The sequence below is a fragment of the Pediculus humanus genome, genomic scaffold, assembly GCF_000006295.1.
Source record: "Pediculus humanus corporis 1103172108209 genomic scaffold, whole genome shotgun sequence".
In the NCBI taxonomy this organism is placed as follows: domain Eukaryota; kingdom Metazoa; phylum Arthropoda; class Insecta; order Psocodea; family Pediculidae; genus Pediculus; species Pediculus humanus.
Genome location: NW_002987779.1, coordinates 138,841 through 154,406, shown reverse-complemented (window position 1 = coordinate 154,406; position 15,566 = coordinate 138,841). Strand labels below are relative to the sequence as shown.

Here is a 15,566-nt window from a genome sequence, read left to right as displayed (position 1 = left end):
ATTCCAAACATTTTAAACAAGAATTTCGCATTAAAATTTATTCATAAAAAAAAATTTTTTTTAAAAACTTTTTAATATAATGGCGCTGATGATTTTTTTCCCATTCGATTTCTCGCATCAGGTGAATTTTTTTATCATTATTATTATTATTATTCCTAAACATATTTTCACGTTTAGCATCGCTAACATCATCATCATCATCGCTGACTAAATTTAAAAAAAAAAAAAAATTTTTTTTCTATTTACGTATAAAAATGGATCAATCATAATTTGGATCGTGTTTCAGCATTAAAATGACGTCACAGTCACAGGCGGAGTTAAAACCACTTGAAGTATAAAAACATCATGGAAGAGTCAATCAAAAAAAAAAAATTCAAACCGAAAAAGATTCTTGTTTGATTAACTCAAATGGAAAACGATGATCGAATATGTTTCAGTACCGTATTAAGAATTAAAACAATAAATAAATAATTTTCTTTTTTTTTAAACAAATTAAACCCACGAAAATTTTTCAATATAAAAGAAAAATCATCATCATCATCATTCTCAATGTAAAGATTCGAAAAAAAATGAAAATTAATAATAATAATAATAATGATTCGTACAGTTGTGCAGAATTTAAAAAAAAATGGAAAACGTCGCAAAAGGTCGAAAGCCTAAAGGCAAAAATTTTCTTTTTAATCGGAAAAGCATGAAATTATTAATAATAATATTGGCAATAAAAAAAAAATGAAGAAGAAAAGGAAGGGAAATTTTAGAAAAAGGGGAGAGGGGAGGGGAGGGATAAAAGAATACACACACACAAAAAAAAAAAAAAATTAAATGTAAAACATAAGTTAAGCTTCGTTACAAACTAACGACAACAAAAACAACAAGAAGAAAAATGGTGGGAGAAAATGGGGGGATTCCCTTGAATCTCCTGAAGTTCCTTTTTGACCAAAGTCAAGACTTCGGTTGGGAGAGTTTAAGAGGCCACTTTAAAACAATTCAATTTTTTTTTTTTTTTTTTTTTTCTGTTTGTGTTTTTAAGTGCGTTTGTTTGTTGTTGTTTGTTTGTTTGTTTTAAGTGCGTGCAAAAAAAAAACAATTATTATTATTATAATTATTTAACCGCGATCGACCGGAATGAATTTTCCATTAATTAATATTTATAATAATAATTGATACGAATTTTTTTTTTTTTTATTATTCCCGTGGGATAGAGAAAAGAGAAGAGTATATAATAATCAATGGATCAATTTTCATCTTTTGTAAATTCTTCTTCACCGGAAGATTTTTATCCATCTATGATACATTATTATAATAATAATTTTGAAAATTATTATGGAATTGATTACGGGGAAAACTGTCAGCAAACTACAACAACATCATCATCATCATCATCGTCAACGACAACAACAGCACAAGATTTTTTTTTCGATAATATTAATAATGATATTATATATACTAATAATAATTATAACGAAATCGTTGATAAATCTTACGAGGGATCATATGATTCAAATCATCATCATCATTACTATCATAAAAATATCGATTTGATTAATTATAATAATAATAACAATAATAATAAAATTGATGAGGATAAATTATTAACGAATAAAAATTATTCTTTACATCACGAACAACAGGAACAACATCAGGATGCAAATTATCAAAGGAACGATTATAATAATTCCGTGGAAAAAAAATTCGATGATGATAAATCGACGAGTTATCACGTTAAATCGTTAACAGAATTAAATCCGCCATATTTGAATTTTTTTAACGAACAATCAGAAGGTAAATTTAATTGTTTGTTTAAATACAAACAGCTATTTTATTCCTCTACCTATATTTTGATTTTTTTTTTTTTTTGGAAAAAGGAAGTACGGATAAACCGGAAGTTAAAAAACCGTTAAAAGGAAAGATAAAAAGAAAACCGAGGATATTATTTTCCCAGGCGCAGGTTTACGAACTCGAAAGAAGATTTAAAGAGCAAAGATATCTTTCGGCACCGGAAAGGGAACACATGGCACAACAATTAAAATTATCATCGACACAGGTTTCGGCGGAAAAAAAAATAAATTTTCAAATTTTCCAATCGAATATTCTAGAAAGATTTTATTAAAATTTTTCCGTTTGTTTTTTTTTTCAGGTGAAAATTTGGTTTCAAAATAGAAGATATAAAAATAAAAGACAATTTTGTTGTAATTCCGATGATAAAATAATAAATAAACAACCTAAAAGAGTTTCCGTATCACTTTTGGTTCATAATGGAAAACCCTGTTCTCACAATAATAATAATAATAATATCGGAATATATTCTAACGTTCAACAATTTTCTCATAATATTAATAATTATGGAATTAATAATAAAATAAACAATCAAAATTTATTTAATATTAATAATAATTGCGTGCCAAATGTAACTATTTATAATAATAATTCTAATAGGAGTTAACTAAATTTTCTTATTTTTACACTTCCGTTTCCGTTTTTTTTTTTTTTATATGTATATGAAAATAATTTTTTTGTTTTTTAATTCAACGATTAAAATTTTATTATATAATTTTTTTATTATTATTATTTTTTATATCAAATGTAATCTTAAATAAAAATATATATTTTATTATTAAGATTTTTTTTTTTTACTTTTCTAGTTTTCCAACCTTTTCGACTGAACCTTTTTAATACATTTTCCTTTTTTTAATTAAATTTAAATTATTTTAACGACACGCAAAAATAAATAATCGAAATTGCGAAATTGTAAGACAAAATTTTTTTTTTTTTTAAAGAAAATTCAGCACCACGAAAATCTTTCAGTAAATTTTTTAACTTCCGGTAAAACTTACACGCACACACGCGCGATTTTACGAATTTTAGAAAATCGAATGATTTATACATTATTAATCAAAATTTTTTTATTTTTACTTTCCAAATTCTACGTTTTTAAACGTTTAACCAAAAAAAAAAAAATTTTTCCCCCATTTTTTTTTTTTTTTTTTTCAATTTAAAAAAGGTACTTTTAAATTTTCCATTATAAAAAATTTTTCCCGGCAATTTTAAAGCAACGACATCTCTGATAAATATTTAAAACTAATTTGAATTTAATAAATTTTAAAAAAATTTCAATAGATGTTGCCCGCAACTCAAACTAAATTATTTGTTTTTTTGATACCTATTAACACAATTAATTTTTTTTTTAATTAAAAAATTATTATTAATTTATGTACATAAATATTAAAAACAAGTAAATTACGTTAAATTATTTTATTTAAAAACGATTCATTTAATTAATTATTCTAATAAACGAAAATCACCCTTTATTAATTAATTAATTAAAGTAATTTTATTGTATAGATTCGAGGGGGGGAACGTAACCATCAAAAAAACACCAGGAAAAATTATTCAAAAAGTAATAATAAATCAAAACAACAAGTAATAGTAATAATAATAATAATAATAATAATAAATAAAATAAAACGAAAAAGAAGAAAGTAATAAATTGAAACGATTATCAAGAAGAAAAAACGTTTTTTTTTTTTTTTTTTTTTTTTTTTTTTTTAAGACGGTGATAATTTCGCTTAAATCATCTAATTTTCTTTTTTCTTTCTTTTTTTTTCTACGGAAAATGGAAGAAAAAAAAAAGAAAGAAAATTTCATTCAACCTGAATAACGAATGTAAAGAAAAAGAAAAAAAAAATCATAAAGAAAAGAAGAAATTTGTAAAAAAAAAAAAAAAAGGAAAATTCTCATCACGTAATCGTGAAAACTTCTTCGTGCTTGTTGTTGTTTGATTGTTAAAAATCGCTTCAAAGCTTTCAAACCGATGATGGTTTTTTGCTTTCGTTTTACTCAATTTTTTTTCTTCCCTTCGGGAGGAGTCGTGGTGGGTAGGAGTAGGAGTACGGGGAGGTAAAAGAGGGGGGCATTTATTATATAAAAAGTCCCGTTACGAAAAAACTTTTCATAATCCTCATGATAATTTTTTTTTTTTATTATATAAAATAATGAAACGAAAAAAAAACGAAAAGAAATTATTATTATTATTTAAATTAAAAAAAAGAAAAAACGATGATGCCAACTTAAATAAATAAAATTAAATTTCATTAACCGTGATGACGTCATTAAAACAAAAAAAAAAAAGGAAAAATTTTCGATTAAACGTATTTAAAAAATTTTTATTACAATTTTTTTTTTTCCTTTTGAAACAATTTCTTTTTTTTTTTTTAGTAAAAAGTAAAACGGTTCGCTTTTTGTTTTAAAACTAAAAACCAGACAATTTCCGGTGGTTTTTTTATTGTTTTAAACAAACTATTTGAAAATACCGACGAAGAATCATCAGAAAAAACAACAGCAACAAAAGAGGAAAAAAAATTTTTTTTAAATTCAAATATGGGAAAAACAACCGATCGGAAAATATTATTATTATTATTATTTTAATTCTCTCTTGGTAATTTTTTATTCGTATTCACTCTCTCTGTCTCTCTCATTTAGGAAAAGGGTGACAATTTATTTACAAAGATCAATGTCGTCAATAATAATAATAATGATAATTCAATGAAATTTTATCCCTAATGTCATAATAAAAGGTCTTATTCGTTCGGCCCTCTCAATTTTGTGGTCGAGTGGTTTGATTATTTTTTTTTTTTTTTCAAGAGAGACATTAACTCTTATTAAGAGGGATATTTCGTTCCCCCCCGAGCTTACCCCACCCCCAGACTTTCCCACACAATCATTTGCCTTCCGTCTTCTTCCCACCGCCGTGAAAATCAAAAGAGAAAAAAAAACGCGACCGTCAAAGTCGAAAAAATTTCATGACGTCATTACCGGGTATCGAATTCAAAAAAAATGCTGTAGGATGTCCTGGATGATGATGATGATGATGATGATGATGAGGCACGTGTGAAAATTACAAGAGAGAGAGAGAGAGAGGATATGAAAAAAAATTAACATAACAAAATAAAAATGGTTTGAAAATTAAAAAGTTGAGTGTTGATGCTGCGTCATGACCCTTAGCAGAAGAAATGAAAAGATCATCAAGCAGAAGAAAAATCAAAGAATAAAGACCAACAACACGCAAGCATAAAAAAAAAAATTTGAATTTTTCTAAACGAGTGGGCTGAAAACCCCAAAATTATTGCAATTATTCTTAATAAGAGCTTCTGTTCATCACAAGAGGCGTTTAAACTTTTTTTTTTTTTTTTTTTTTTAAATTAACTTTTTTTTTATGTTTTCTTCTCTTTCAGTCTGGCCAACAACAACAACATTTAAAAAAAAAAAAAATGAAAAAAATTTTATTTTCTTTTTTTTCCCATTTCGATTCCTTTAATTTTTCCCGTTTTCATTTGAATCGGAAAAATAAAAAAAAAAAAAAAAACATTTGACGTGGAATTAGATTTTAAAAACCCCCCCAAAAAAAACACGACTATCACCTTCCGATTATCAAAATTACCAAACACTCCTTATCATTCTTCTTCCACGTTTAAAATAAAATCATTATTACCTATCATAATCGAATTTGATTGATTAAATTATTAATTTAAAAAAAAAAAAAAACGATTCGGTTCTTATTTAATAATAATGATAATAATAATAATAATAACGTATTAATATAAATATAAAAAAAAAATTACTAATAGAAATTGATGGATTTAAAGAGACTCCACCCATTTTCATCACTGCCACGTTAGATTTAAACGTTAGGAAAAATCTCTTCTCCCACGTTTCACTTAACTCTTGAACGTAGAAAATGTCGAGACGTTGAAATTTTTTTATTTTTTTTTATTTAATCCTTATCTCTTATGTTTAACTTATGTAAAAAGCATATAAAAATACGATTACGTAAAAATAAAAATTTTTTCTTTTTCTTTTTTTTTCTTTCTTTTTTGTCTTTCTCTCCTTTTTCTTTATTCGATTCTTCTCCTGTAGTTTTGTAAAAAAAAATTTTTATCATTTAAATAAAAAAAAAAAAAAAAATTTTTTTTCATGTCGCCATTAGTCGAAAAAGTTAAATAATAATAATAATTTAATATAAAGTGTCGTTGAAAAAAAAATTTTTGTGAGTTTGATTTTTGTATCAGTGATAATAATTTTCCCGGATAGATAAGGATATAATTGAGAAAATAAGGGAAATGGAATCGAATGAAAAATCGGAAAATTTTTTTAACGACTCCTCAAATGTCGTACCTCCGAAAGTGACGTCATTTTCAATAGCCGACATATTAAAAAGCAGAGAAGAAAGAAGAGAACAAAAGGAAAAATTATTCGTTAAAGAATATCATCATCATCATCAGGAAGAAGCTTTGGATATGAGAAGAAAATCGAATAAATACAAAGGTGAGTTTTGGATTATTTATGACGTCATAAAAAAAAGGTTTTGATAAACCTTCGAAACGAACGAAAAAGCCAAGGTTTGAATAAGGGTAACAGGAAAATTCGATTTAAATAAAGCGACGGATGTTGCTGTCGTTTCCTTTCGTAATTAGTTTTCACACATATCCGGTATATTTACTTCCGGTATTTTAAAAAATCAATTGTTCGATTTGAAGGACGTGTGAGAGAGAGAGAGAGAGAGAGAGAGAGAGAGAAAGAGAAAAGGAAGCAGGTACGAACCTATCAATCGTTAACAACCTATAATAAATTTTCGATATGATTAAGTCAAACAGAATTTATTTCTTTAAAGAAAAATTTTATTTTCTTTTTTTTGGGGAGGGGGGGTGAGGGGATGAGAGGGAGATTAAAAACGGCGGATGAACATTTATAAACAATTAAAAAATAGAAAAAAACTTTTCGAAAAAAATGTTTTGAATTAAATTTAGTTTAGTAAAACATGTGTTGACCAACTAAGCAAACATTTTTTTTTTTTTTTTTTTACCTCCCAAATCGGTGTCTGTTTTAACTAGTGACACGAGGATAAAAGGTTTGTCGGTTCGGCCTTTCTTTTCTTTTATTTTATATTTAAATAACAAAATAAACCTTTTTTTTCATTTCGTATTGCAAATTTTTTAACGTAACATCAAAATTTTTTTTTTTTTTCATTCATTAAAATTATTATTATTATTAAAAAAAAAAAAAGGAGGCACAGTAAGACAAAAAAACAGTTAATGATAAATTAGGAAGCATGCCATCAAGAAGTTTGAATTGTTTTGAAGTGTGTCAGTCACGGACGCCATTTTTAAAATTAAATTGATTTCAAAGAGCTTTCTAAAACACTTGAATTTATTTTTTTTTTTTTTTTTATTAAATGGAAAAAAAAAAAATTTAATTTATACTACTACTCCCGTTACAAGGAATCATATTTCTTATATTACAAATGTTTAATTATTAAATGCCCTTCCCCCACCCCCAAAAAAAAATCCCGCTCGGGCTCCTCTTACTATCTCTCTCTCTCTCTCTCATAAAAATGTCTTTATACAAGTTGATAAACTTTAATACGATAAGAGATCCGTTCAATCATGTTTAAGTGATTCTCAATATTTGTGTGTTTGTGTGTGTGTTTACTCATTTTCCTAATCCCCCTCCCCCCTCCCCACTTCCCGAAAAAAAAGAAGAAGCTTAATAGTTTTTAGTCACTTAACTTTACACAAACGACTAGTTTACAAAATTTATTTATTTATTTTTTTTAGATTTGACGAACGGATACGTCAGACGTTCGCCATTTCAATCAAACGATAATTCTCCGTTTCAATTAATGTATTTGAATTCGCACAATGGCGGAAAATCAAATTTTGATAATTACGTGACGTCAAAACAATTATTAGATAATGGAAAAGAAAAAATTTACTCGGAAAATATAATAATGAAATTGGAAAATCAAAATCAATACATGTACCCGAATAAATCCGATTTGATTCCGCCATATTTGTTTACGAAAAGTTACCATCATTTGAACAAGCAACCCGGTGACGTCACGAGACACGTGTACGGAAAATCATCGGAAGGATCGTGCAAGGGTGATTTGATGCAAAATCAAAGGAAAAAAAGGAGCAGGGCGGCTTTTTCTCACTCGCAAGTTTACGAATTGGAAAGACGATTCAATCAACAAAGGTATTTATCAGGTTCGGAGAGAACGGATTTAGCGAACGCGTTAAAATTAACAGAAACCCAAGTTAAAATATGGTTTCAAAATCGCCGTTACAAAACGAAAAGAAAACAAATGCAAATGGCGGATGTCAACGGTTCGGTGAGGAATTCAAATGCGGGAAGAAAAGTCGCCGTTAAAGTTTTGGTACACGATAATCAACAAAACGTTAACGGCGAGTCTGATAAGGTTATGACGTCATTCCCGTATCCACACATACCTTTGCCCTACTATTACTACCCGTTGTTTTGTCACTCGACGTGTTTAGACGAAGAAGTTGTTGACGGAAGGAAAAAATCCCCGTCGTCACCAACTAGATCCCCGTCACCATCATCCGGTGGTGATATCGATGTCTGTAGCGAAGTTGAATTGGATTCACCCGTTAGCACGCCTTATGCCGATTCGAATTAATTAAAAAAAATTTTTTTTTTCCATTTTTACGTCACTCACGTCACGTTACGTCACGCGTTACGTCACATCCGCCGCACCGCCTCGTCAACTATTCGATTGCATATCATCATTGTGGCCTCGATATATTTTTTTTTAATAATTGTATTATATTATATATAAATATAATCGCATAGAAATTAGTTTTTAAAAATTATGCTTTTGTATTACCGTCACAGTAATAATAATGATAATAATTATTCATAATGGCGTATTTATAAACCATAATAATAATAATAATGATTTTATTCGTGTATAAATTGAAAATAAAATTTATTTGTTTAATAAATAAAAAATAAATTTAATAATTATTTATTTGTTTTTACGAGTTTTTTCCTCAAAATCCTTTAAATAAAAAAAAAATGCGGAGGAAACCGGAAATGACCGGGAAAAAAAAAAAAGGAAAAAGTTTATTTATATGTCGGGAGAATCATGTCATCACATTGAAGAGCCGTTAATACCATCAACAAATAATAACAACGAAAGTGTTATGTGATGTTTAACATAAATTAACATTAAAAAAACATAATTATAATTGTTTAAATCTACTTTATACAATTCCCTCCCCTCTCTCTCTCTCTTTTCGTCTGTAAACCTGTTTTTTTTTAAACGATGATGATGATGATACCTGTGACGTCAAAATTTAAAAGACGTTAGTTTGTTTGTAACGTAAGACTTTTACGCGAACAAAACAAAAAATTGGATGGCACTTAAAACGTGGCGCCAAAAATTTCAAAAAATGTGGCAAATATTTAAATAAACAAAAACGTATAGCAGACGATTTTTTTTTTTTTTTGTTAATTAATTTGGGTGCCTGAAAAAGGACTCGTTTCGTACTCGTTTTTTGTTTTGTTTTTTTTTTCATATTAAACTCCGTAAATTTTTCGTTTTTCTCTCTCTCTTTTTTTTTCACGCACTCTCTCTCTCTCTCTCTCTCTCTCTCTCTCTTTTTGTTTCCCCTTTTTTTTTTTTTAAACGTTTTGGCTATGTTCGATTGGTACGATTGTAATTAATATTATTGTAAACAAAGTATGTGTGGTCGAAAGTTATTAAGTTAACATGTGTCGAGTTTAACCTGGTTGTTATTTCCTTATGTGGCATTTTTTTTCCTGTAGTTGTTGTTGTTGTTGTCCTTCTTTCCCCCCTTCCTTTTGGGGGTTGTTTCGATAAATAAATAATTTTCTGTTGTTTGCGGTAAAAAAAAAAAAAAAAAAATTTTATTTTTTAATAACACGTGTGTGTGATAAAATCATAGAATGAATTTTATGTTAAGTTTGTTGTACCTTCTTAAAATATTGTTTAAAAACAAAAACTGTGGTTGTCGCTGTTGTTGCCGTTGCTGTTGTTCCCGTTGCTGTTGTTCCCGTTGCTGTCATTATGATAAAAGAAACGATTAAAAAAAATTTTTTTTTTTTAACGTTTAAATAATAATTTTACCTTTTTTGTGTGTGACATTATTAATTGGCATTATACAACAATCACAACAACAACAACAACAAACCGTGTTCGTGATTGTTCGTGCCTGACACACACTAAAATGCAATTTTATAAAATTAATCGACAGCACGTAACATAATATCCTGTCGTCGTTTAAATTTTAACGTAATTACGGGGTTTGTAAATAAAAATAATTTTTTTTTTAAAAAAAGTTAAGCCGTTTTAACAACAACTCACAATTTGTTGTAGTAGTTTCGTTGTTGTTTTATTTAATTTTCCCTCCCAAAAGTTTTCTTTCCCCCTTTAATCCGCACCTCCTCCCCCTTCCCCCCCCTCGTGCGTCCGTCGGTTGGAAAACATTAAATTAAAATTAGCGAAAGCTTTTATATGATGAATTACTTAATAGATTTAAAATCATCATTATCATTATTATTATTATTTTTTTGTCGATAACTTATTTGTTTTAATTTTCTCTGTCGGTTGTGTCGATTGTTTATTATTATTATTATTATTAATAATACGATAAAATCAACGTCATCGGTATTCTTTTTTAATTTTGCTGTCGTTTCGTAATTTTTTTTTTTTTTAAAATAGTTAATTAATTAATTAATCGATTTGTGTTAATTAATGATGAATTTTTTTTTCTCCCCCCCCTTCCATCTCTTTTTCTCTCTCTCTCACTCTCACTTTCTTTCTTTCTCCCTCGATTTTTTTTTTTTTTTGTGAATTCCCGCCGGCTACTTTTTATATAGTCACCAATGAGAGAAAAAGAAAAAAAAGAAAAAATTAATTAGCATTATAAGAATAACAGCAATCAAGAAGAATAAAAGAGAGATAGATAGAGAGAGAGAGACAGAGGGGGGTGGGGGGAAAGGAAAAAAGGAGAAAAAAAAAAAGGAAAAATAGTTTAATGAACTGTAAGAACTACAATTGAAAATAAATTATACTTGATTACGTCAACTCAAACCTTTTTTTTTTTTTTTTTTTTTCGTCTCCTCTTTTAATGGGGCAAAGTTTTTTTTCTGAAAAGGATTTTCCTTTTTTTTCTTTCCTTTTTTCATTCGTTGATTTTTACTAATCTTTTTATTTTTTTTTCCTTTTTTTCTTTCCTTTTTTTTTGCAAAAAGAAAATTATTGGCTTTAATTTTATAAAAAAGTTTGTCGTTCGGTTTTTTTCATTATTATTATTATTATTATTATTATTTCCGACCGGATATTTATTTAATTTTCCTAAAGGATAAATCAAAGACGATTAATAAAAAAAAAAAAAAAAACACATTCGGGATAATTAATAATAATAATAATAATAATAAAAGTAAAGCAATAATAAAACCAGATTGCCCGCAACTTTATTATAAAAAAAAAATAATTTTTTTTTAAGAATCGCGTTTAAATTTTTTAACGAACTTGTTTGCAATAATAATGATTATTTTCATAACACATAAATCTATTTCCGTTTTATTTTCTGTTCGACGGAAATCAAAAGAAAAAAACTAAAAAAAAAAAAAAACTTAAAAAAAAAAAAAAGTTTTTTCGTTTTTTTTTTAACGATCGATTAATTTTTATTATAAATAATTTATTTTAAAATAGTTTTATTATTATTATTATTACGCCCAAATTCAAGATGTGATTAAATAATAATAATAATAATAATAATGATAATTTAAGTTTTTTTTTATAAACGAATTGCTGTCGGAACGAAAAATCAATTAAAAGTTAATAAAAAAAAATTTTCAAAATCAAAGACGTTGTTTTTTTACTCTTTCACTCGTTAAACCGGATGTTTCGGGGAAAAAACGTATTTAATTTACATTAATAATGTTTAATTTATGAAAGGAGAGAAAGAGAGAGAGAGAGAGAGAGGTAGAGAGAGATAGAAAATAATAAATAAAAGGAGCTGCTCATCTTGTTTTATAAGAGAAAAAAAAAAAAAAAGTCATTTTTGTTAAAATGGTTATTCACGGATTTTTGTTTATAATATTGTTTGTTGTATGTTAAATGAGATTTCAACAATTTCCAGATGTCTAGTCTGTGATTTTAGTACAACAACAACAACAACAATTTTACGCTTAAATTTCATTGATTGTTATGTAAACTAAAAAGAATCCTTTAAATAAAAACAGTCTTTTAACTTTTTTTTTTTTTTTTACTTTTTTTTTTCTGTAATTTAAAAATTTAAAAGGATATGAGTGAAAGAGAAAGAGAGAGAGAGAGAGAGAGAGAGAGAGTGAGTGATAAACGTACGAACACGTTTACATATAAGTAAAACTATTAATAATAATAATAATAATTTCACGATTAATTTTAATTATATATCTATCATTTATCCCTAAAATAAATTTACTTTAAAGCTTTAAATCTGGCAAAAAAGGAGTTTTATCAAAACAACAACAAACAAACAAACAACAAACAAACTCGGTTGTTAATAATAATTAATAATTTTTCATTCATCTTTTGATTTACGAAAAAATATTTAAAAAAAATAAATAAATAAATTTTTTGTAATTGGAAGATGATGAATGATTTGATATCGACCAATAAAAAAATTTCATTTTTTTCATTGGCTGTGACGTCATCATAAAAATAATTAAATTAAATTTTTTTTAATGTAATGAATGAATATGAAGTAGAAAAAAAAATTAAAATTACACTAATTTGTTCATTTTCTTACTTATTTTCATCTTTTCTCCCCCTTTTTTTTAAAAAAAAACCGAAAAGCTTTTATTCGCCACTGAGTTTTTAACCCTTTTTTTTTTTAAATAAAATTTTTCTTTTTTTTTTTTTTTTTTTTTTAGTTTAAAAAGTTTAAAAAGAAAATTTGACATTATTTAAATTCAATTCAAGAAGTTTTTGATGATTTCATTTGTTCGAAATAAAAAAAAAAAAAATCAGTGGCAATTTAAAGAAATTTTTAAATCTTTTCAATAAAAAAAAAAAAAAAAATCTTTTTTATTTAAAAAGAAAGAAAGAAAGAAGGAGTACGAATAATAAAAAATGATGAATTTTTTAAAATGATAATTTAAAAGTAATAAAAACGTAAAAATTTTTTTTGTTGGTGGAAAATGCTACGTTAAATAAACTGCTTTTCTTTTTTAAATACAATAACAGGTGCTGCTATCTATATAATTAATAATCACCAATTTAAAAAATGTTTGATTAAATTTTTCACTTACCTGTTTTATAATTTTCCAATCAATCAATCAATCCATCACACATTTAAACAATAAAATTAAAAAAAAGTTAATAATTACGTTATTAATATTATTTTTAAAAAAAACAAACACCTTCATTATTTTTTATTGTTATTAATATTTAATAAAATAATAAACACGTGACGACGTAAATAACGTCCTCTATTAACAATTTATAAAACTAAATAAACTGCTTTACTTTTTTTAAATACAATAACAGGTGCTGCTATCTATATAATTAATCAAAAAATAAAATTAAACTCTGACATCTGACGGTAAAATTAATAACTACTTAGTCAACAAAACAGTAATAATAGTTTTTTTTATAACTCATACGCGTCGCGACAATCGCATTATTCACCTTTTGTTTTTCTACCAAAACAAAAACAATTAATTTAAGAAATATTATTATTAATAATAATAATAATTACATTTTCGAAAAACGAAATATCGTAATAATAATAATAACAAATGATCAATTAAAAAAATAAAAATTCAAACGTAATAAATATCATTAGAAACGTCACGAAAAAGAAAAATTCTTTTTCGTGCACGCACACACACACACACACACACACAACACGTGAAATTAATCATAATAAGATTAATTTTACACAATGATTTCCGTATTTTTTTTCCATCGTATGAGAGACTGATACAAAAAAAAAAAAACTTCCATGTAAGGTATCAAACAAATACACCGCCGGTTATTTTAAGAATAAAATTTTTTTTCTTTTCTTTTCTCTCTTGGCGATGTAATACATCAAAAATAATTTTAAAATCGTATTTGGCGAAAACATTAAAAATCTATCATTATGTTAACAAACTAAATTAATATTTAAATAACGGAAAAAATTCCCGCCTTTTTTCGACGACAATAATAATAATAACAAAACGAGGAAACCATATCAATTAAAATTATCAATAAAAATGAATCGAATCGTAGAAGAGGAAGAAGGAGAAGAAGAAGGAGAAAAATAACAACAGGAACAGAGAACGACAGTCAAAAAAAAGCAGAAGAAAAATAAAAATGTAAATAAAGAACCCATGATGATGATGATGATTAAAAAACGTGGGATGAAGAAATAAAGTTTAAAAAAAAAAGTTTAAAAGGAGCCGTTCTTAGAACCGACGTTCGATGGTTTCCCGTTCGTTGTATTATTAACCACCAAGGATATTCATTGACAAAATACATAAATGTAACGGTTATTATTATTATTATTATTATTATTAAAGTTTTAAATTCTTTGACTCAAAGAAAAAATCAAATAATAATAAATATATATATATAAATATATATATACATCGTGTCGAAATTGTAAAGTTTAACATTTACCCCAAACGTTTTTATGTTATTTTTTCATCATATGTGGTCTCTCTCTCTCTCTCTCTCTCTCTCTCTCTTTCTCTCTCTTTCTCTCATTTCGTTTGATTAGTTAATTAGTGAGGCTCTTTTAAAAAGCGGCAATTAAACGACTTTCTGCCGTGTGTGTTTGTGTGCACACATTACCTCCCCCTCCCTCCCCTCAACTTCTTCTACCATAAACTCTCTCTTTTCGTTTCTGCTTTGATTTAAAAAAAAAAAAAAAAAATCTCCTGCCACGTATTATTCTGTTAGTTCTTTAACTTTATTCGGATGAGTTTAAGGGATATTCAAAATTTTCCAGAAAGTTTTTCTTTTTAAAACTATTAAATAATTAACTGGAAAATTTTTATTATGGAATTTAACCTAGTTTATTAAAATGATTACGTAATTCGAGAAAAAGTTTCCAGTTTTATAAAAAAATTTTCTTGCAATTTTTTTAACAATCTTTAAAAAAAAAAAGAAAATTTTTTTTTTTTCTGATCCGATCCGGCGGTCATTTTTGACCTTTTTGACATTTACCGTATTAAGTAACAACCAATAATTTTATTTACGGTTTAAAACAAATCGATGTTTAAATTACATGTTTCTTATATTTATCGAACCTGAAACAACAACAACAACCACCAAAAAAAAAAAAAAGCTTCTGGAATTTGATTTGAAAAAAAAAAAAATAAAAATTAACTGATATTTTTCCTTTACGAAGCACTAAAAAAAAAAAGACGACGAAATTGAAATTTCATTTTGAAAGACAGAGAGAGGGAGAGAGAGAAAGGAAAGAGGGAGAGGGTAAAAAAAAAAGAGAATGAGAGAGTGAGTGAAGAAGAAAGAGATACAAAAAAATACAGAAAAAAAAACAGAAAGAAAGAAATAGAGAAAAAGACCAAAAGGAAAAGATAGAACGAAATACCAAAAACAGAGAGAGAGAGAGAGTAAAAGACCGAAAAAGAGAGAGAAAGAAAGCAAAAGACCAAAAGAGAGAGAGAGGAAACTAAAAAAAGCCTCATTAAAAAAATTTTTTTTTTATTCCTAAAAATTACGAACGTCTCACGCACGCGCGTAA

The 15,566-nt window shown here is 26.4% G+C and overlaps 3 protein-coding genes across 3 annotated transcripts; all 3 read left to right on the top strand.

The window, feature by feature from the left end:
- Positions 1-1,229: 1,229 nt before the first annotated feature.
- Positions 1,230-2,443, top strand: Phum_PHUM439860 (Homeobox protein Nkx-2.5, putative; the record flags this gene model as incomplete). The annotated part of the gene is made up of 4 exons (XM_002429513.1): positions 1,230-1,250; positions 1,632-1,782; positions 1,866-2,044; positions 2,138-2,443. The coding sequence occupies 4 exons, from the start codon at positions 1,230-1,232 to the stop codon at positions 2,441-2,443; spliced, it is 657 nt and encodes a 218-aa protein (XP_002429558.1).
- A 3,673-nt stretch (positions 2,444-6,116) lies between these two features.
- Positions 6,117-6,831, top strand: Phum_PHUM439850 (uncharacterized protein; the record flags this gene model as incomplete). Its single annotated transcript, XM_002429512.1, has 2 exons — positions 6,117-6,321; positions 6,809-6,831. 2 exons carry the CDS (start codon positions 6,117-6,119, stop codon positions 6,829-6,831), a joined length of 228 nt encoding a protein of 75 aa, XP_002429557.1.
- An 844-nt stretch (positions 6,832-7,675) lies between these two features.
- On the top strand, positions 7,676-8,476 carry Phum_PHUM439840 (Homeobox protein Nkx-3.1, putative; the record flags this gene model as incomplete). Its single annotated transcript, XM_002429511.1, has 1 exon — positions 7,676-8,476. The coding sequence occupies one exon, from the start codon at positions 7,676-7,678 to the stop codon at positions 8,474-8,476; it is 801 nt and encodes a 266-aa protein (XP_002429556.1).
- Between the last annotated feature and the right edge of the window lie 7,090 nt (positions 8,477-15,566).